General features: G+C 49.0%; 1 protein-coding gene across 1 annotated transcript in view; it reads right to left on the bottom strand.

Annotated features, from left to right (window-relative positions):
• Positions 1–23,554, bottom strand: part of LOC147119499 (telomerase protein component 1-like) — a 110,504-nt gene that overhangs the window by 27,731 nt on the left and 59,219 nt on the right. The window contains 4 exon segments of the mRNA XM_085985060.1: positions 9,558–9,690; positions 10,305–10,384; positions 12,697–12,847; positions 15,002–15,109. Of these exon segments, the coding sequence (XP_085841186.1) occupies positions 9,558–9,690; positions 10,305–10,384; positions 12,697–12,847; positions 15,002–15,109 (472 nt within the window).

The raw sequence follows: 23,554 nt of genomic DNA, 5'->3' as shown, positions 1-23,554 counted from the left end.
TCTCCTGCTCTTCTTCCAATAGTGGCCGTGGGATCTTTCATGTCCACCTGAGAGGCCAGACGGGACCTCAGCTTTAACGTCTCATCCAAAAGACGGCCGCTCCGACAGTGCAGCGCTCCCTCAGCGCTGGCACTGGGCGTGTCTCGCCTGGATTATGGGGATTCAGACTCTGGAGTGGGGGGGGCTTGAACCCACGACCTTCTGACTCAGGCGAGAGTGAGACTCACTGAGCCGTTAGGGGACACTCAGTAAGCAGGAGGTGTCGGGTTAAAACAATTTAAGAAGCATCAAAGGGATTGTGTAAAGAAATATGACAGAAAAATCTGAAGTTATCCACTTTGGTAGAAAAAACAGAAAGGCAGAGTATTTCCTAAATGGTGAAAGATTGTGCAATGCAGATGCTCAAAGGGACCTGGGTGTCCTTGTACACGAGTCACTGAAAGTGAATGTGCAGGTGCAGCAAGCCATTAGGAGGGCAAATGGTATGCTGGCCCTCATTACAAGAGGATAGAAACATAGAAGATAGGAGCAGGAGTAGGCCATTCGGCCCCTCGAGCCTGCTCCGCCATTCAATGCGATCATGGCTGATCATCCAAATTCAGTACCCTGTCCCTGCTTTCTCCCCATACCCCTCGATCCCTTTAGCCTTAAGAAATATATCCAACTCCTTCTTGAATATATTTAATGAATTGGCCTCAACTGCCTTCTGTGGTAGAGAATTCCACAGGTTCACCACTCTCTGGGTGAAGAAATTCCTCCTCATTTCTGTCCGAAATGGCCTACCCCTTATCCTTAGACTGTGACCCCATTGTTCTGGACTCCCCGACCATCGGGAACATCCTTCCTGCATCTAGTCTGTCCAGTCCTGTCAGAATTTTAAAAGTTACAATGAGATCCCCTCTCATTCTTCTAAACTCCAGCGAGTACAAGCCCAATCGACCCACTCTCTCCTCATACGTCATTCCTGCCATCCCAGATATCAGCCTGGTGAATCTTCGCTGAACTCCTTCCATGGCAAGAACATCCTTCCTCAGATAAAGCGACCAAAACTGCACACAATACTCAAGATGTGGTCTCACCAAGGCCCTGTACAACTGCAGCAAGACATCCTTGTTCCTGTACTCAAACCCTCTTGCTATGAAGGCCAACATACCATTTGCCTCCCTAACCGCCTGCTGCACCTGCATGCTTACTTTCAGCGACTGGTGCACAAGGACACCCAGGTCTCGTTGCACTTCCCCTTCTCCCAATCTATTGCCATTCAGGTAATAATCTGCCTTCCTGTTTTTGCCACCAAAGTGGATAACCTCACATTTATTTACATTACATTGCATCTGCCATGCTTCTGCCCAATCACCCAACCTGTCCAAATCATCCTCGAGTTTCACGGCATCCTCCTCACAGCACACATGCCCACCCAGCTTTGTGTCGTCTGCAAATCCCTTGTCCAGATCATTAATATATATTGTGAATAGCTGGGGTCCGTCCAAGGACCGATCCCTGCAGTACCCCACTAGTCACTGCCTGCCACTCGGAAAAAGACCCGTTTATTCCAACTCTTTGCTTTCTGTCTGCCAACCAGTTCACTATCCAAGTCAATACCTTGCCCCCAATCCCATGTGCCTTAATTTTACATGCTAATCTTTTATGCGGGACCTTATCGGAAGCCTTCTGAAAGTCCAAATGCACCACATCCACTGGTTCTTCCTTATCTATTTTACCAGTTACATCCTCAAAAAATTCCAGCAGATTAGTCAAGCACGATTTACCTTTTGTAAATCCATGTTGACTTTGTCCGATCCTGTCACTATTTTCCAAGTGCTCTGCTATTACATCTTTTATAATGGACTCTAGCATTTTCCCCACTACCGATGTCAGGCTTACCGGTTAGTAATTCCCCGTTTTCTCTCTACCACCTTTTTTGAATAGTGGGGTAACATTAGCTACCCTCCAATCCATGGGTACTGTTCCAGAATCCATCGAATGCTGGAAGATGATCAGCAATGCATCTACTATTTCTAGGGCCACTTCCTTAAGTACCCTAGGATGTAGATTATTAGGCCCTGGGGATTTATCGGCCTTCAATCCCATCAATTTCCCTAACACCATTTCCCTACAAATACTGATTTCTTTCAGTTACTCCCTTTCATCAGACCCTATGTTCCCTGACATCTCTGGAAGGTTATTTGTGTCCTCCTTTGTGAAGACAGAGCCAAAATATGTATTTAGTTGGTCTGCCATTTCTTTGTTCCCCATTATAAATTCCCGATTCTGACTGCAAGGGACCTACGCTTGACTTCACCAATCTTTTACTCTTCGCATATCTATAGAAGCTTTTACAGTCAGTTTTTATGTTCCCTGATAGCTTACTCTCATATTCTATTTTCCCTTTCTTAATTAATCCCTTTGTCCTCCTTTGTTGAATCCTAAACTGCTCCCAATCCTCAGGTTTACTGCTTTTTCTAGCCAATTTATATGTCCTCTCCTTGGATCTTATGCTATCCCTAATTTCCCTTGTTAGCCACGGTTGAGTCACCTTTTTTGTTTTATTTTTATGCCAAACTGGGATGAACAAATTCTGTAGTTCATCCATTCGGTCTTTGAATGTTTGCCATTGCCTATCCACCGTCAACCCTTTGAGTGACATTCCCCAATCAATCCTCAGACCATCGTTGTTTCCTTTATTTAAATTCAGGACCGTAGTCTCTCAGTCACCTACTTCATTCTCCATCTTAATATGATAGAATTCTATCATATTATGATCGCTCCGACCCAAGGGGCCTCGTACAACAAGATTGCTAATTAATCCTTTCTCGTTACATAATACTCAGTCTAAGATGGCCTGATCTCTGGTTGGTCCCTCGACATATTGGTCCAGGAAACCATCCCATAAACACTCCAGGAATTCCTCCTCCACAGTATTGTTACTAATTTGGTTAGCCCAATCTATATGTAGATTAAAGTCACCCATGATGACTGCTGTGCCCTTATTGCACGCTTCTCTAATTTCCCTTTTAATGCCATCCCCAACCTCCGCATTACTGTTTGGAGGTCTATATACCACTCCCACTAACGTTTTCTGCCACTTGGTATTTCTCAGTTCTACCCATACAGATTCCACATCATCAGAGCTAATATTCTTCCTTACAATTGTGTTAATCCCTTCTTCAACCAGCAATGCTATCCCACCTCCCTTTCCTTTTTGCCTATCTTTCCTGAATATTGAATACCCCTGGATGTTGAGTTCCCAGCCTTGGCCACCCTGGAGCCATGTTTCCGTAATCCCAATCATATCATATTCGTTTACCTCTATTTGTGCAGCTAATTCATCCACCTTATTACGAATGCTCCTTGCATTAAGACACAAAGCCTTCAGGGCTTGTTTTTTTAACGCTCTTAGACCTATTAGAATTATTATTTACTGTGGCCATGTTTGATTTAAACCGTTGATTTCTCGGACTGCCACTTTTGTTTTTCTCCTTCCTATCTTTTGCTTTTATCCTTGTTTCCCTTTCCTCTGTCCCCGTGCTCAGGTTCCCAACCCCCTGCCATTTTAGTTTAATCCCTCCCCCAGAGCACTAGCAAACACTCCCCCCCCATGGACATCGGTCCCGGTCCTGCCCAGGTGCAAACCGTCCGGTTTGAACTGATCCCACCTCCCCCAGAACCGGTTCCAATGTCCCAGGAATTGAATCCCTCCCCCTCGCACCATTCCTCTAGCCATGTATTCATCTGAAATATCCTTCTATTTCTACTCTGACTAGCACGTGGAACTGGTAGCAATCCTGAGATTACTACCTTTGAGGTCCTATTTTTTAAATTTACCTCCTAACTCCCGATATTCAGCTTTTAGGACCTCATCCCAGTTTTTACCTATATCGTTGGTACCGATATGCACCACGACAACTGGCTGTTCACCCTCTCCTTCCAAAATGTTCTGCAGCCGCTCTGAGACATGCTTGACCCTTGCACCAGGGAGGCAACATACCATCCTGGAGTCTCGTTTGCGGCTGCAGAAATGCCTATCTATTCCCCTTACAATAGAATCCCCTATTACTATAGCTCTACCCCTCTTTTTCCTCCCGTCCTGTGCAGCAGAGCCACCCCTGGTGCCAGGAAGTTGGCTGCTGCTGCCTTCCTCTGATAAGCCATCCCCCCCAACAGTACTCAAAGTGCTGTATCTGTTTGAGAGGGGGATGTCCACAGGGGACCCCTGCACTACCTGCCTGCGCCTAGTACTTTGTCTGTTGGTCACCCCTTCCCTTTCTGCCTGTCCAACCTTTGCCTGCGGTGTGACCAACTGCTTAAACGTGATATCCACGACATCCTCAGCCTCGCGAATGGTCCAGTATGTATCCAATCGCAGCTCCAGCACCACAATGCAGTCTGCCAGTAGCTGCAGCTGGATACACTTCCTGCACACATAGTTGTCAGGGACACAGGAAATGTCCCCAAGTTCCCACATAGCGCAGGAGGAGCATACCATGGGGCCGGGCTCTCCTGTCATGACTTACCCTTTAATTAGTTCAAAATAAATTAAATCAAATCAATCCCACCAATTAGGATTTGAGTACAGGAGTAAAGAAGTCTTACTCCAATTATATAGGGCCTTGGTGAGACCACACCTGGAGTACTGTGTACAATTTTGGTCTCCTTACCTAAGGAAGGATATACTTGCCATAGAGGGAGTGCAACAAAGGTTCACGAGATTGATTCCTGGGATGGTGGGACTGTCGTATGAGAAGAGATTCAGTAAACTAGGCCTGTATTCTCTTGAATTCAGAAGAATGAGAGGGGATCTCATTGAAGCATACAAAATTATTACAGGGCTTGATAGGGTGGATGCTGGGAGAATGTTTCCCTTGGCTGGGGAGTCTAGAACCAGGGGCCACAGCCTCAGGATAAAGGGTCGGCCATTCAGGACTGAGATGAGAAGACATTTCTTCACAGAGGGTGGTGAATCTTTGGAATTCTCTACCCCAGAGGGCTGTGGAGGCTCAGTCATTGGGTAAATTCAAAACAGAAGTCGATAGATTTCTGACTAGTAAGGGCATCAAGGGATATGGCGATAGGGGCGGTGAATGGAATTGAGGCAGAAGATCAGCCATGATCTCATTGAATGGCAGAGCAGGCTCGAAGGGCCGAATGGCCCACTCCTGCTCCTATTTCTTATGTTATGTTTTGAGCTACCGTGTCTACGTTTCAGCTGTTAGCACTCTGTTCAGGTGTAACGATATTTATACACTGAGTATTGACACCACTGTCTCAGCCAATGAGCAGGAGGCAGGGTGGGAGATACGGCAACACAGCTCCCGCCAAACACAGAATTACAGCAAACTGAACTCATGACTGGAACTACTGCAGAGCCTCCTGATAAAAGCAAGATTACACAGGACATACGGCACAGAAACAGGCCATTCGGCCCACCCAGTCCATGCCGGCACAAGCCTCCTCCAGTCTTTCCCCATCTAAATCTATCAGTATAACCCTCTATTCCCTTTTCTCTCATATGCTTGTCTTTTTAAAATTTGTTTATGGGATGTGGGCATCGCTGGCATTTATTGCCCATCCCTAATTGCCCTTGAGAAGCTGGTGGTGAGCCGCCTTCTTGAACCGCTGCAGTGTGGTGAAGGTACTCCCACAGTGCTGTTCGGGAGCAAGTTCCAGGATTTTGACCAGGTGACGATGAAGGATCGACGATATACTTCCAAGTCAGGATGGTGTGTGACCTGGAGGGGAACTTGGAGCTGGTGGTGTTCCCATGCGCCTGCTGCCCCTGTCCTTCTAGGTGGAAGAGGTCGCGGGTTTGGGAGGTGCTGCCGAAGAAGCCTTGGCGAGTTGCTGCAGTGGATCTTGTAGATGGTACTCACTGCAGCCACGGTACGCCGGTGGTGGAGGGAGTGAATGTTTAAGGTGGTGGATGGGGTGCCAATCAAGCGGGCTGCTTTGCCCTGGATGGAGTTGAGCTTCTTGAGTGTTGTTGGAGCTGCACTCATCCAGACAAGTGGAGAGTATTCCATCACACTCCTGACTTGTCTCCCCTTAAATGCATCGATACTATTCGCTTCAACCACTCCCTGTGGTAGCGAGTTCCACATTCTCACCACTCTCTGGGTAAAGAAGTTTCTCCTGAATTCCCTATTGGATTTCTTGGTGACTATCTTATATTGATGGCCTCTAGTTATGCTCTTCCCCACAAGTGGAAACATTCTCTCTGTATCCACTCTATCAAAATTTTTCATAATTTTAAAGACCTCTATTAGGTCGCCCCTCAGCCTTCTTTTTTCAAGAGAAAAGAGACCCAGCCTGTTCATCCTTTCCTGATATGTATACCCTCGCATTTCTGGTATCATCCTTGTAAATCTTCTCTGCACCCTCTCCAGTGCCTCTATATCCTTTTTATAATATGGTGACCAGAACTGTACGCAGTACTCCAAGTGTGGTCTAACCAAGGTTTGATACAGGTTTAACATAACTTCCCGACTTTTCAATTCTACCCCTCTAGAAATAAACCCTAGTGCTTGGTTTGCTTTTTTTATGGCCTTGTTAACCTGTGTCACAACTTTTAGTGATTTGTGTATTTGTACTCCGAGATCCCTTTGTTCCTCTGCCCCACCCAGACTCGCACCCTCCAAGTGATAAGTGACCTCCCTATTCTTCCTACCAAAATGTAATACCTCACATTTATCTGTGTTGAATTTAATTTGCCAATTATAGGCCCATTCTGCAAGTTTATTAATGTCTTCTTGTAATTTGTTGCAGTCCTCCTCAGTATTGACTGTTCCCCCCAATTTGGTATCATCCACAAATTTAGAAATTGTGTTTTTGATTCCAAAGTGTAAATCATTAATATAAATTGTGAACAGCAGTGGTCCCGGCACTGATCCTTGTGGAACACCACTACCCACCTTCTCCACTGTGAATAGCTCCCCTTTACTCCCACTCTCTGCTTTCTGTCCTGAAGCCAGCCAGCAATCCATTCTGCTACTTGTCCCCTGACTCCACATTCTCTGATCTTGTTCATCAGTCTATTATGGGGTACCTTATTGAAGGCCTTTTGAAAATCTAGATAAATTACATCTACTGCATTACCCTTGTCTACTCTCTCTGTTACCTCTTCAAAAAATTCACTGAGGTTGGTCAAGCAAGACTTTCCCTTTTGAAATCCATGTTGACTATTCATTAATATATTTTTGGTTTCTAGATGTTCTTCTATTTTCTCCTTTAGTAGGGATTCCATTATTTTTCCTACCACCGATGTTAAGCTGACTGGTCTATAATTCCCTGGACATGTTCTATACCCCTTCTTAAATATCGGTATTACATTAGCTATCCGCCAGACCTCTGGCACTACACCTTGTTCTAATGAATTATTAAATATGCATAGTAATGCCTCTGCTATCTCTTCCCTAGATTCTTTTAACATAAGAAATAGGAGCAGGAGTAGGCCATTTGGCCCCTCGAGCCTGCTCCGCCATTCAATAAGATCACAGCTAATCATCTACCTCAACTCCACCTTCCCGCACTATCCCCATATCCCTTGATTCCCTTAATATTCAAAAATCTATCGATCTCTGTCTCGAATGTACTCGATGACTGAGCCTCCACAGCCCTCTGGGGTAGAGAATTCCAAAGATTCACCACCCTCTGAGTGAAGAAATTTCTCCTCATCTCAGTCCTAAATGGCCGACCCCTTATTCTGAGACTCTGACCCCTGGTTCAAGACACCCCAGCCAGGGGAAACATCCTACCTGCATCTACCCTTTCAAGCCCTGTAAGAATTTGGTATGTTTCAAGGAGATCACCTCGCATTCTTCTAAACTCTAGAGAATATAGGCCTAGTCTGCTCAATCTCTCCTCATAGGACAATCCCCCCATATCCCAGGAACCAGTCTGGTGAACCTTCATTGCTCTCCCTCTATGGCAAGTATATCCTAGGTAAGGAGACCAAAACTGTACACATTACTCCAGGTGTGATCTCACCAGGGCCCTATATAATTGCAGTAAGACGTCTTTACTCTTATACTCAAATCCTCTTGTAATAAAGGCCAACATACCATTTGCTTTCCGAATTGCTTGCTGTACCTGCATGTTAACTTTCAGTGATTCGTGTACAAGGACACCCAGGTTCCTCTGAACACCAACATTTCCCAATCTCTCACCATTTAAAAAATTCTCTGCTTTTCTATTTTTCCTACCAAAGTGGATAACTTCACATTTCTCCACATTATATTCCATTCGCCATGTTCTTGCCCACTCACTTAGCCTGTCTATATCCCCTTGAAACCTCCTTGCATCCTCCTCACAACTTACATTCCCTCCCAGCTTTGTATCATCAGCAAACTTGGATATATTACATTTAGTCCCCTCATCCAAATCATTGATGTAGATTGTGAATAGCTGAGGCCCAAGCACGGATCCTTGCGGTACCCCACTAGTTACCGCCTGCCAACCTGAAAATGACCCGTTTATTCCTACTCTCTGTTTTCTGTCTATTAACAGAAATATACTCAATCCATGCTAGTATATTACCCCCAATCCCATGAGCCCTAATTTTGTTTAATAACCTCTTGTGTGGCACCTTATCGAATACCTTCTGAAAATCCAAATACACCACATCCACTGGTTCCCCCTTATCTATTCTGCTAGTTACAATCTCAAAAAACTGTAACAGATTTGTCAAACACAATTTCCCTTTCATAAATCCGTGTTGAGTCTGCAATCCTATTATTATTTTCTAAGTGCCCTGTTACTATGTCCTTAATAGATTCTAGCATTTCCCCTACTAGTGATGTCAGGCTAACTGATCTGTAGTTCCCCAGTTTCTCTCTCCCTCCTTTCTTAAATAGTGGGGTTACATTTGCCACCTTCCAATCTGCGGGAACCATTCTACAATCTATGGAATTTTGGAAAATGACAACCAATGCATCCACTATCTCTATAGCCAACTCTTTCAAAACCCTAGGATGTAGGCCATCAGGTCCAGGGGATTTATCAGCTTTCAGTCCCATTAATTTCTCCAGTACTACTTTTTTACTAATACTAATTTCTTTCAGTTCTTCATTCTCGTTAGACCCTTGGTTGTCCATTATTTCCGGGAAGTTTTTTTGCGTCTTTTTCCGTGAAGACAGACACAAAGTATTTGTTTAATTTCTCTGCCATTTCCTTATTCCCCATTATAATTTCTCCTGTTTCAGCCTGTAAGGGACCCACATTTACTTTCGGTAATCTTTTCCTTTTTACATACCTATCGAAGCTTTTACAATCTGTTTTTACGTCTCTCGCTAGTTTACTCTCATATTCTATTTTCCCTTTCTTTATCAATTTCTTGGTCCTCCTTTGCTGAATTCTAAAATCCTCCCAATCCTCAGGCTTACTACTCCTTTTGGCAGCATTATAAGCTTCTTCCTTTGATCTAACACTATCTTTAACTTCTCTTGTTAGCCACAGTTGGACCACTTTTTCAGTGGGGTTTTTGTGCCTTAAACGAATGTATATTTGTTGTAAATTATGTATTAATTCTTTAAATGCTAGCCATTGCTCGTCCACTGTCCTACCTTTCCTGTCAGGGACATCCCACAGCCGCACGGTTCGGTCAGCCCCGATCGTCAGGAAGAAGGGGATACAGTTCCCCACAGCAGCACCGGAGACAGGAGCACTGTGACCCGTCAGTGTCAACACCTCGTCCGCCTGGAGGGGGCAGAGACAAGCCGTTAGTGCAAGATCCTTACACGCTTCACAAGTCATGTCCCAGTGCGAGGAGGGGTGAACGAGTTCGACCGTCGTGAGCCCTTGGCCATGAGAAATCCTGGTGGTGGCCTGAGGCCTCATAGTGTGTGTGTGTGTGCGTGCGTGCGTGCGTGCGATAGTGAGCAAGAGTGTGCGCAGTGAGTGAGCGTGGGGTGAGTGCGAGAGTGAGTAAGCACGTGCTTTGGGAGTGTGCACGGGCGAGGGAGCATGAGTGTGGGCGAGGAGCGAGAGAGGGAGGGAGAGGGAGTGAGGGAGGGAGGGGGAGGGGAAGGGGAGGGAGGGGGAGAGGGAGTGAGGGTGAGTGAGGGAGAAGGGAAACAGAATGAGGCACAGTGGGCGAGAGTGAAAACAGACAGTGTGAGAAAGAAAGTGGCAGAGAGTGCGACACACAGAGAGAGAGAGAGAGAGAGAGAGAGAGAGAGAGAGAGAGTGAGAAACAGTGTGCGAGAGAGTGGCAAAGACAGGGGTGGGGGGAGGGCGGGGAGAGAGATTAAGAGAGAGGGTTGACGAATAAAGAAAGGGTTTTTGAAGTGAAGTGCAGATGGAATGCTCACCAGCAGAGGGTGCCAGAGCCTGACGGAGCCGTCGTCACTCGCCGTCGCCACGGTCAGCCGCTCAGACAGCGCTCCTTGTTCTGTGGAGTGAAGGGACCGGGTTCAGCACCGACTCACTCGGAGACTCATCGAAACATAGAAAAATAGGAGTAGGAGTAGGCCATTCGGCCCTTCGAGCCTGCTCCGCCATTCAATATGATCATGGCTGATCCTCTATCTCAATACCATATTCCCGCTCTCTCCCCATACCCCTTGATGCCTTTTGTGTCTAGAAATCTATCTATCTCCTTCTTAAATATATTCAGTGACTTGGCCTCCACAGCCTTCTGTGGTAGAGAATTCCACAGGTTCACCACCCTCTGGGTGAAGAAATTTCTCATCTCAGTCCTAAATGTCTTACCCCCGTATCCTGAGACTGTGACCCCTCGTTCTAGACCCCCCAGCCAGGGGAAACATCTTCCCTGCATCCAGTCTGTCTAGCCCTGTCAGAATTTTATACGTTTCAGTGAGATCCCCTCTCATTCTTCTAAACTCCAGTGAATACAGGCCTAGTTGACCCAATCTCTCCTCATACGACAGTCCTGCCATCCCAGGAACCAGTCTGGTGAACCTTCGCTGCTCTCCCTCCATGGCAAGTATATCCTTTCTTACCTGTTCCCTTTGCTCTCCCCCGACAACGGCACGGACACTCTGCCGGGGTCTGGGCACGCACGGGGGTACAAGACTTTCCCCCCCCCCCCCCCCCCCCCCCCGGCACCTTACACAGGGGGACCCCATTCTTCCCACACGAGCCCCAAGACAATGGGATATTCAACCGTGGTGGGCAGCACCTCATTCCAGTCCCCCCCCAATCCTGTCCTCACCTCACTCCCGATTCTATCCTCGCCCCTGACCCCCAAAGGGCAGACGGGGGTTGTAGTGTATGTGCCTTTAAGAGCCCCATATGTGCTGTAATGCCGGTAATGGCCACTTGGGCTATATAAGCCTGTATATTGTGTTATATCCGTTAGTACCCCTCCAGACTTTGCTTAGTAAACACCTATGAACCAACTCCTGTCTTCAGCGTCTCTATCAACACACGGACACTGCAGGGGCCCCTCGGTTTTAACGTCCCGTCCGAAAGACGGCACCTCCGACAGTGCAGCGCTTCCCTCAGTATGGGCGCCGGGGAGTGTCGGCTCTGGATTATGGAGCGCGAGTCTCTGGAGTGGTGTGGGGGGGGGGGGGGGGGGGGGGGGGGGGGGCTCGAACCCACGACCTTCTGACTCAGAGGCAAGAGTGTGAGAGCCACCGAACCACAGCTGACTGCACCTGCCAGTAGTATGTTGAGCAGCGCCATGGGCATTAGTGGGGATGTGGGCAGATGCCCCCCACCTCCCCCCCGAAAAGGCCATTAAAGCCTCAAGGGCAAACGCCGTAGATTCACCAGGAGGATGCCAGGGTTGGGAATCCGTGGTGCTGAGCAGAGACGGGAGACACTGGGACTATTTCCCATTCAGCAGAGTAGGCCACGAGGAGATTTCATGGAGAATTTTTTAATTCTAGAGTGTCGATAGGATGAACGGGGAAAGACGGTTTGCTCTGGCTGGGTCGTCCGGGCTGATGGGTCATTCATTTAAAGAGGTCACGAGGAGAGAGATTGGGGCAATCTCTACACAGACAGTTTGTTTGGGGCATGGAATGCTTTGCCACAGTGACCGGCTGCGGCAGAAACCACTGCATTTTGTAACGGAAGATTGGACAGATATTTTAAATGAGGAAAATACTGGGCAGTGGGATTAGTTTGGGATTGATACAGGGCTATGGCGAGAGAGTGGGGCAGTGGGATTAGTTTGGGATTGATACAGGGCTATGGCGAGAGAGTGGGCAGTGGGGTTAGTTTGGGATTGATACAGGGCTATGGGGAGAGAGTGGGGCAGTGGGATTAGTTTGGGATTGATACAGGGCTATGGGGAGAGAGTGGGGCAGTGGGATTAGTTTGGGATTGATACAGGGCTATGGGGAGAGAGTGGGGCAGTGCGATTAGTTTGGGATTGATACAGGGCTATGGGGAGAGAGCGGGGCAGTGGGATTAGTTTGGGATTGATACAGGGCTCTCGGGAGAGTGTGGGGCAGTGGGATTAGTTTGGGATTGATACAGGGCTCTCGGGAGAGAGCGGGGCAGTGGGATTAGTTTGGGATTGACACAGAGCTATGGGGAGAGTGTGGGGCAGTGGGATTAGTTTGGGATTGATACAGGGCTACTGGGAGAGTGTGGGGCAGTGGGATTAGTTTGGGATTGATACAGGGCTATGGGGAGAGTGGGGCGGTGGGCTTATTATGGGATTGCCCTTGGGCTATGGGGAGATCAGGGATGCCCCTCGGGATGGGGGATGACGAGCCCCTCTCTCACCGCGCTCTGCCTCTACTGCAGATCCGGGTTTGTTGAAGACTGCCAGGTGATTGATGCGCTGATGGTGGGCGCGGATGGTGGTAACGGCTGCTCCGGACTCCTTCCACACCAACAGGTCCCCGGTCCCGCTGACCGACAGCACCAGGTCCGCCTGGAAGAGAAAGGGCGAGAGGACGGGGTCAGGTCTGCAACAGGCTCTTCCCCCCCACCTCCCCCATCACACTGTCACTCAGTAACCCCTCCCCCAGCACCCTGTGTTACTGACTGTATCTCTACTGATGTTAATCCAGCTCCCTCACACTGTCACTCAGTAACCCCTCCCCCAGCACCCTGTGTTACTGACTGTATCTCTACTGATGTTAATCCAGCTTCCTCACACTGTCACTCAGTAACCCCTCCCCCAGCACCCTGTGTTACTGACTGTATCTCTACTGATGTTAATCCAGCTCCCTCACACTGTCACTCAGTAACCCCTCCCCCAGCACCCTGTGTTACTGACTGTATCTCTACTGATGTTAATCCAGCTTCCTCACACTGTCACGCAGTAACCCCTCCCCCCAGCACCCTGTGTACAAAATACTTCCCACAGGGGCGGGGGGTGACGCAGGGCTCGCCAATCTCACCGACACTCTTTAATATTTACATTAATGGATTGGCAAAACTACTTGAACAATCTACAGCACCCGGCCTCACCCTATATGAATCCAAGGTTAAATTCCTCCTCTATGCCAACGACCTGGTTCTGCTGTCACCAACTAAGGAGGGTCTACAGCAGAACCTGGACCTGCTGGAGTCGTACTGCCAGACTTGGGCCCTGACAATAAATCCCCAAAAAACCAAAGTCCTTGTGTTCCAGCAAAGATCCAAACAACATGGACCCACAATAAATTTCACAGTAGGAACAACCAAAATTGAACAAACCACTCACTACACATACTTGGGCTTAAAAATCAGTTCTACGGGAAACTTCAAACTGGCTGTGAATGAACTGAAAGAGAAAGCAAGAAGGGCTTTCTATGCCATCAAAAAATCAATCCAAATAGAAATCCCAATTAGCATTTGGCTCAAAATTTTCAAATCAGTAATTGAACCAATTGCACTCTATGGCAGTGAGGCCTGGGGACCACTAACACAACAAGATTTTGCAAAATGGGACAAACACCCAATTGAGATCCTACATGCGGAATTCTGTAAAAGTATCCTCCGGACTCAAAGGAAAACAGTAAACAACGCATGCAGGGTGGAACTAGGCCAATACCCATTAATAATCACTATCCAAAAAAGAGCCACCAAATTTTGGAATCACCTACAAATGAGCAACCCCCAATGCTATCACTACGACGCCCTGAAATGCCAAGAGCTGACCATAAAGAAGAATACACTCAGTCAACTAGTCCTGGGACTCAATAAAGTAACTAATAACAATACTAACAATAACCAGTCCCAGGACAGTGACAGGGTAACACAAAGAATTCGACCCAACACAATCGTCGCTAAGCAAAAGGAAAAATATCTGTCATATTGGGCAGAAACAACAAAAACCCAAAGCAAACTCAATTGCTCCTTGGCCCTAAACAGACAATACAACATAGCTGATTACCTGACCATGGTAAAGGATAACAAACTGAGAAGAAACTTGACAAGGTACAGACTTAGCGAACATAGCCTAGCGATCGAAAAAGGCAGACACAGGCAGACCAGGCTGCCAAGAGAAGACAGGATATGCTCTCACTGCAGTCAGGGAGTAGTTGAGACAGAGATGCACTTCCTCACAGCCTGTGGAAAATATCAGGGCATCAGAGAGAATTTCTACCAAAAATTCTCACAAATATGCCCTGAATTCAGAAATCTGACTGACAACCAAAAACTCCCATTCCTACTGGGGGAGGAGAGAAGCTGTGTAACACTGGCGGCACACTATGTTACAGCTTGCCATGAACAGAGGGACAACCAGTAAACTAAGACAAGAGTATATATAAACAAGGCGAATGTATATTTATAAACTCAGGGATATACCTGTTTATACACTGTATGAATGGAACCGCGTTTATGTGTTCAACCATAAATGTATTTTGATGCTTTGGCAACATAAGATGTACCTTATCATGCCAATAAAGCGATTTGTATTGTATTATTGTATTGACTGTATCTCTACTGATGTTAATCCAGCTCCCCCACAGTCACTCAGTAACCCCTCCCCCAGCACCCTGTGTTACTGACAGTATCTCTACTGATGTTAATCCAGCTCCCTCACACTGTCACTCAGTAACCCCTCTCCCCAGCGCCCTGCGTTACTGACACTCACCATGATGCAGATCCCACTGACGGCGGAAGTATGTCCCTTTAATTCCCGGATGCACTCTCCAGAGTCTGGCTCCCACAGACGGACCGTCCCGTCATTGGAACAAGAGGCCTGTCGGCACGGAGATGTAAAAACCAATCAGAATTAAGAATCGGTCGAGAATCTTCCAGCACAGGTCAGATACAGAGTAAAGCTCCCTCTACACTGTCCCATGAAACACTCCCACGGCAGGTACAGCACGGGTTAGATACAGAGTAAAGCTCCCTCTACACTGTCCCATCAAACACTCCCAGGGCAGGTACAGCACGGGTTAGATACAGAGTAAAGCTCCCTCTACACTGTCCCATCAAACACTCCCAGGGCGGGTACATCATGGGTTAGATACAGAGTGACGCTCCCTCTACACTGTCCCATCAAACACTGCCAGGGCAGGTACAGCACGGGTTAGATACAGAGTAAAGCTCCCTCTACACTGTCCCATCAAACACTCCCGGGGCAGGTACAGCACGGGTTAGATACAGAGTAAAGCTCCCTCTACACTGTCCCATCAAACACTCCCGGGGCAGGTACAGCACGGGTTAGATACAGAGTAAAGCTCCCTCTACACTGTCCCATCAAACACTCCCGGGGCAGGTACAGCACGGGTTAGATACAGAGTAAAGCTCCCTCTACACTGTCCCATCAAACACTCCCGGGGCAGGTACAGCACGGGTTAGATACAGAGTAAAGCTCCCTCTACACTGTCCCATCAAACACTCCCGGGACAGATATAGCACGGTTCAGATACAGAGTAAAGCTCCCTCTACACTGTCCCATCAAACACTCCCAGGGCAGGTACAGCATGGGTTAGATACAGAGTAAAGCTCCCTCTACACTGTCCCATCAAACACTCCCGGGACAGATATAGCACGGTTCAGATACAGAGTAAAGCTCCCTCTACACTGTCCCATCAAACACTCCCAGGGCAGGTACAGCACGGGTTAGATACAGAGTAAAGCTCCCTCTACACTGTCCCATCAAACACTCCCAGGGCAGGTACAGCACGGGTTAGATACAGTGTAAAGCTCCCTCTACACTGTCCCATCAAACACTCCCAGGGCAGGTACAGCACGGGTTAGATACAGAGTAAAGCTCCCTCTACACTGTCCCATCAAACACTCCCAGGGCAGGTACAGCATGGGTTAGATACAGAGTAAAGCTCCCTCTGCACTGTGGGAATCTTCCCTTCCTTCAGTCTGCCTGCTCCCTCAATCGTCTCCTCGCCACTAGTCCTATCTCCACTCCCTCAGTCCGCTTCCTCATACAACCCACAGGCTTCGCAGCCTCAAGCTTGGCATCACCTGACCATTGATGCTCGATTTCCCTCTTAAGAACATAAGTAGTAAGCCAAACGGCCCCTCGAGCCTGCTCCACCATTGAATAAGATCATGGCTGATCATTGACCTTAACTCTACTTTCCCGCCCGATTCCCATATCCCTCGATTCCCCTAGAGTCCAAAAATCTCTCTCTCTCAACCTTGAATATACTCAAAGACTCAGCACCCACAGCCCTCTGGGACAGAGAATTCCAAAGACTCACAACACTCTGAGTGAAGAAATTTCTCCTCACATCAGTCTTAAATGGCCGACCCCTTATCCTGAGACTATGCCCCCTAGTTCTAGACACTCCAGCCAGGGGAAACAACCTCTCCGCATCTACCCTGTCAATCCCCCTCAGAATCTTGTATGTTTCAATGAGATCACCTCTCATTCTTCTAAACTCCAGAGAGTATCGGCCCATTCTACACAATCTCTCATCATAGGACAGCCCTCTCACCCCAGGAATCAATCTAGTGAACCTTCGTTGCTCCGCCTCCAAGGCAAGTATATCCTTCCTTAGATAAGGAGACCATAACTGTGCCCAGTACTCCAGGTGTGGTCTCCCCAAGGCCCTGTACAATTGTAGCAAGACTTCCTTACTCTTACACTCCAACCCCTTGCAATAAAGGCCAACATGCCATTTGCCTTCCTTATTGCTTGCTGTACCTGCATGCTAGCTTTCTGTGTTTCTTGCATGAGGACAACCAAATCTCTCTGAACACCAACATTTGAAAGTTTCTCACCATTTAAGAAATATTCTGTTTTTCTATTCTTCCTACCAAAGTGAATAACCTCACATTTCCCCACATTATACTCCATCTGCCACCTTACTGCCCACTCACTAGTCTATCTATATCTCTTTGCAGACTGTGTGTTGTCGTCCCATCTGCTCTCCCACCCTTCACGACCTTGCTGGTGTCCCTCACATAGGGTCATGACCTTCACCAGGGAACTGCCAATAGAAAGGCAGAAGCTAACGACCCCTTCAGTTAACCAACTTTCCCGTAAATTCCCTCTGGCGATAAGTACATATCAAGCAAACATTGCCCCAAGAGCAATACCGGACAGCTGGAAACATTGTGGTTAAAACAACAACAACTTGTATTTATGTAGTGTAGGTATTCGGGTTTACCGATGTAGGTATTGGACGAATAGGCGGTGGCGTAATGGTTATGTCACTAGGCTAGTAAGCCAGAGGCTCAGTCAAATGCTCTGAGGATATGGGTTCAAATCCCACCACGGCAGCTGGTAGAATTTAAATTCAATTCAATTTAATTCTGGAATTAAATGTTAGTCTTAGTAATGGTGACCATGATACCATTGTCGATTGTTGCAAAAACCCATCTGGTTCACTAATGCCCTTTAGGGAAGGAAATCTGCCGTCCTTACCTGGTCTGGCCTACATGTGACTCCAGACCCACAGCAATGTGGTTGACTCTTAATGCCCTCTGAAATGGCCCAGCGAGTCACTCAGTTGTAAACAACCGCTACGAAAAACAATAAGAATAAAACCGGACGGACCACCCGGCGTCGACCTCGGCACCGGAAACGACAACGGCAAACCCAGCCCTGTCGACCCTGCAAAGTCCTCCTTACCAACATCTGGGGGCTTGTGCCAAAATTGGGAGAGTTGTCCCACAGACTAGTCAAGCAACAGCCTGACAGTCATAATTACCGAATCATACCTTACAACCAATGTCCCAGACACCACCATCACCATCCCTGGGTATGTCCTGTCCCACCGGCAGGACAGACCCACCAGAGGTGGTGGCACCGTGGTATACAGTCAGGAGGGAGTAGTCCTGGGAGTCCTCAACATTGACTCAGGACCCCATGAGGTCTCATGGCATCAAGTCAAACATGGGTAAGGAAACCTCCTGCTAATTACCACCTACCGCCCTCCCTCAGCTGATGAATCGGTACTCCTTCATGTTGAACACCAATTGGAAGAAGCACTGAGAGTAGCAAGGGCACAAAATGTCCTCTGGGTGGGGGACTTCAATGTCCATCACCAAGAGTGGCTCGGTAGCACCACAACTGACCGAGCTGGCCGAGTCCTAAAGGACATAGCTGCCAGACTGGGTCTGCGACAGGTGGTGAGGGAACCAACAAGAGGGAAAAACCTACTTGATCTCGTCCTCACCAATCTACCTGTTGCAGATGCATCTGTCCATGACAGCATTGGTGGAAGTGACCACCGCACAGTCCTTGTGGAGACGAAGTCCCGTCTTCATGTTGAGGATACCCTCCACCGTGTTGTGTGGCACTACCACCGTGCTAAATGGGACAGATTTCTAACAGATCTGGCAACTCAAAACTGGGCATCCATGAGGCGCTGTGGGCCATCAGCAGCAGCAGAATTGTATTCAACCACAATCTGTAACCTCATGGCCCGGCATATCCCTCACTCTACCATTACCATCAAGCCGGGAGATCAACCCTGGTTTAACGAAGAGTGCAGGAGAGCATGCCGGGAACAGCACCAGGCATACCGAAAAATGAGGTGTCAACCTGGTGAGGCTACAACGCAGGACTACTTGCATGCCAAACAATGGAAGCAACATGCGATAGACAGAGCTAAGCGATCTCACAACCATCGGATCAAATCAAAGCTCTGCAGTCCTGCCACATCCAGTCGTGAGTGGTGGTGGACAATTAAACAGTTAACAGGAGGAGGAGGCTCCAAAAATATCCCCATCCTCAATGATGGTGGAGCCCAGCACGTGACTGCAAAAAACAAGGCTGAAGCATTTGCAACCATCTTCAGCCAGAAGTGCCGAGTGGATGATCCATCTCGGCCTCCTCCTGAGGTCCCCAGCATCACAGATGCCAATCTTCAGCCCATTCAATTCACTCCACGTGATGTCAAGAAACGGCTGAAGACACTGGATACTGCAAAGGCTATGGGCCCTGACAACATTCCGGCAATAGTACTGAAGACTTGTGCTCCAGAACTAGCTGCGCCCCTAGCGAAGCTGTTCCAGTACAGCTACAACACTGGCATCTACCCGGCAATGTGGAAAATTGCCCAAGTATGTCCTGTCTACAAAAAGCAGGACAAATCTGACCCGGCCAATTACCGTCCCATCAGTCTACTCTCAATCATCAGCAAAGTGATGGAAGGTGTCGTCGACAGTGCTATTAAGCGGCACTTACTCAGCAATAACCTGCTCACTGACGCCGTTTGGGTTCCGCCAAGACCACTCGGCTCCCGAACTCATTACAGCCTTGGTCCAAACATGGACAAAAGAGCTGAACTCAAGAGATGAGGTGAGAGTGACTGCCCTTGACATCAAGGCAGCATTTGATCGAGTGTGGCATCAAGGAGCCCGAGCAAAACTGAAGTCAATGGGAATCAAGGGGAAAACTCTCCATTGGTTGGAATCATACCTAGCACAAAGGAAGTTGGCTGTGGTTGTTGGAGGTCATTCATCTCAATCACATGACATCACTGCAGGAGTTCCTCAGGGCAGTGTCCTAGGCCCAACCATCTTCAGCTGTTTCATCAATGACCTTCCCTCCATCATAAGGTCAGAAGTGGGGATGTTCGCTGATGATTGCACAGTGTTCAGCACCATTCGAGACTCGTCAGATACTGACGCAGTCCGTGTCCATATGCAACAAGACCTGGACAACATTCAGACTTGGGCTGACAAGTGGCAAGTAACATTCGCACCACACAAGTGCCAGGCAATGACCATCTCCAACAAGCGAGACTCTAACCATCTCCCCTTGACATTCAATGGCATTACCATCGCTGAATCCCCCACTATCAACATCCTGGGGGTTACCATTGATCAGAAACTGAACTGGACCAGCCATATAAATACTGTGGCTACAAGAGCAGGCCAGAGGCTGGGAATTCTGCGGCGAGTGTCTCACCTCCTGACTCCCCAAAGCCTTTCCACCATCTACAAGGCACAAGTCAGGAGTGTGATGGAATACTCTCCACTTGCCTGGATGAGCGCAGCTCCAACAACACTCAAGAAGCTCGACACCATTCAGGATAAAGCAGCCCGCTTGATTGGCACTCCATCCACCACCTTAAACACTCACTCCCTCCACCACCGGCACACTGTGGCTGCAGTGTGTACCATCTACAAGATGCACTGCAGCAACTCGCCAAAGCTCCTTCAACAGCACCTTCCAAACCCACGACCTCTACCACTTAGAAGGACAAGGGCAGCAGACGCATGGGAACATCACCACCTACAAGTTCCCCTCCAAGCCACACACCATCCTGACTTGGACCTGTATCGCCGTTCCTTCACTGTCGCTGGGCCAAAATCCTGGAACTCCCTTCCTAACAGCATTGTGGGTGTACCTACACCATATGGACTGCAGCGGTTCAAGAAGGCGGCTCACCACCATCTTCTCAAGGGCAATTAGGGATGGGCACTAAATGCAGGCCTAGCCAGTGACGCCCACATCCCATCAATGAATAAAAAAAATAAAAAAATAATCGAGTTCGACTCCAGGAGAACAATCATAAAGGTTTTTAATGCAGGAACAGAGGAATTCTAACAGGTTGCAGAGCTAGGTACAGGAGAGCCATAAAATAGGTCTTCACCAGACGGAGACGCCACGAGGACTGAGTAGGCAGTCCCGTGGATTGCGTGATGATGTCATCGTGTTCTTCCCACGCTTGGGTAGTCACATGACTTGCGCGAGGACGTCATCGCGTTTGCCCGCGCTTGGGACGATCACGTGATGTGCGACGTGACGTCATCGTGTTAACCCGCGTCATCGCGTTCGACCGCGCTCCCAAAGGAGGAAAGCCCCGCACCGGCTACATCGTTATGTTAAAGGGAATTATGTCCGGTAAGTAAGGGACACTCGGTGGTACCGCTACATGCGCCCCCCCAGAATTCGCTTTAACGGTCGGCGTCAAACGATGAGATGGTCTGACGAGCCTGTCCGAACGACTCCTGTAGTCTCGAGACGGAGACTGCTGGGTGGCTGACGGTCTGGCGGGCGGTCGTACTTGGGTTGGCGTAACGACGATGGGTGGCCGGTGGTCTCGGCGGTCATGCTGTCTTGACTTGGCGGGCGAGGTCCAAATATGTGCTGGTCGTGAGCGGGTCCTTGCGTGCGTCGTGGCGGATAAAACTTATCCAGCCTTGCGAAGGACCGTGGCGTCATGGCGAATAAAATGTATTCAGCCATGCGAAGGACCGTGGAAGCGTGTGACCTCTGTAGCCCGTGGTTCGAAGCGGGCGCCGGGGCAAAACAGCTGGCCGCGTCATAGAGACTGGCAGGTTGGGCAGACGCGGACCATGGCTCTGTCATTGTTGGGAAAAGGTCCCCAGTCTGACGAAATCTGCAGGAACGCCGAACGGGTGATCCAGGAGGAAAAAAAACGTGGGTCTGGGCAGGTCGGTGAACTCACTGACAGTCGAGCGAACTCTTCGGCAGTCGGGAACGCACGGAGCGGTGCGTGCCGTAGTGCTACTACAGTAACACAGAAGAGAGTGAACCGTTGCTGCGTTGATCAGTGATCGGTGATGACAGCAATTTTCGCGTGGCCGATCGCGGCCGTGGGATGCCCATTGGACCCGTCCTCGATGGTCGCAGCGTCAGTAGATGTTTGCTTTCGTTGAGGGGAAAACTGCAGAGAGGGCGGCAACGCTTCTAGTTGTTGATGATTTCGGTAGGGGGAAAAACTGCCGGGAGGGCGGCAACGCTTCGCCGTCGTGCCGAAAAGCGCGGTAGAAAAGACAGACCAGCAGGCTGACGGGCTGGTGCGGCGTCTGCGAGGGGGCGGGTCCTCGGGGGTTGCGAGGGGGCGGGTCCTCGGGGGTTGCGTCCTCGGGGGTTGCGAGGGGGCGGGTCCTCGGGGGATGCGAGGGGGCGGGTCCTCGGGGGTTGCGAGGGGGGCGGGTCCCCGTGGGTTGCGAGGGGCGGGTCCTCGGGGGTTGCGTCCTCGGGGGTTGCGAGGGGGCGGGTCCTCGGGGGTTGCGAGGGGGCGGGTCCTCGGAGGTTGCGAGGGGTGGTTTGCGAGGACTGAGTCTTCGTGGCCTCTCTGCCAGGGCGCGCTCTGATCCTGTGAGCCCATAAACGTGCTGTACCCGTGCTGTGAGGGTGTTATACTTGCTGTTCTGCCGTGGGGTTGTTGAAGAGGCTGACGCTCCTAAAGTCGGTAGAGCTGTAGAAAACGGAGACCGTATCCAGATACGTGGTCTGCGCCGTATCAATGTTGCACAGGGCGAACGGGGCTTCTACCAGGATAAAGCACGAGGGCGGTTGTTGCTCTCAGTGTTGCAGTAGCTGAGCGAAACGGCTGTAGCTTCCAGGCGTGCTTCTTTCGTGAAAGATGTTCACGAAAAGTCGGGGTCCGGCTGCGCTGTTTTCGTGAAAAATGTTCACGAAAAACGGGGTCACCAATGTAGGTATTGATGAGCTCCCGCCCTCACATCGTTGGTCACCAATTGTAAGAATTGGTGTTCGTCGGTTGTTGTTCGACTTCTGTGAAAACGTTCACAGAGACGGGGTTCAGGCTGGGCGCTTCTTCCGTGAAAAACGTTCACGGAGACGGGGTCACCAATTGTAGGTATTCGGGTTTACCGATGTAGGTATTGGACGAATTCCTACTTAATAATCGAGTTCGACTCCAGGAGAACAATCATAAAGGTTTTTAATGCAGGAACAGAGGAATTCTAACAGGTTGCAGAGCTAGGTACAGGAGAGCCATAAAATAGGTCTTCACCAGACGGAGACGCCACGAGGACTGAGTAGGCAGTCCCGTGGATTGAGTGATGACGTCATCGCGTTCTTCCCGCGCTTGGGTAGTCACGTGACTTGCGCGATGACGTCATCGTGTTTGCCCGCGCTTGGGACAGTCACGTGATGTGCGACGTGACGTCATCGCGTTAACCCGCGTCATCGCGTTCGCCTGCGCTCCCAAAGGAGGAAAGCCCTGCACCGGCTACATCGTTACGTTAAAGGGAATTATGACCGGTAAGTAAGGGACACTCGGTGGTACCGCTACAATAGTACCTTTAACACAGTAAAATGCCCCAAGGCACTTCACAGGAGAGATTATCAGACAACATTTGACACTGAGCCACTGAAGGAGATATTCGGACAAGTGATCAAAAGCTTGGTCAATGAGGCAGGTTTTAAAGAGTGTCTTAAAGGAGGAGAGAGGGGCGGAGTGGTATGGGGAGGGAATTCCAGAGCTTGGGGCCCAGGCAGCTG

This window comes from Somniosus microcephalus, chromosome 4 (genome assembly GCF_052327205.1).
Source record: "Somniosus microcephalus isolate GS21.2 chromosome 4, FLI_Smic_1.0, whole genome shotgun sequence".
NCBI lineage: Eukaryota > Metazoa > Chordata > Chondrichthyes > Squaliformes > Somniosidae > Somniosus > Somniosus microcephalus.
This window is presented reverse-complemented; position numbering and strand designations above follow the sequence as displayed.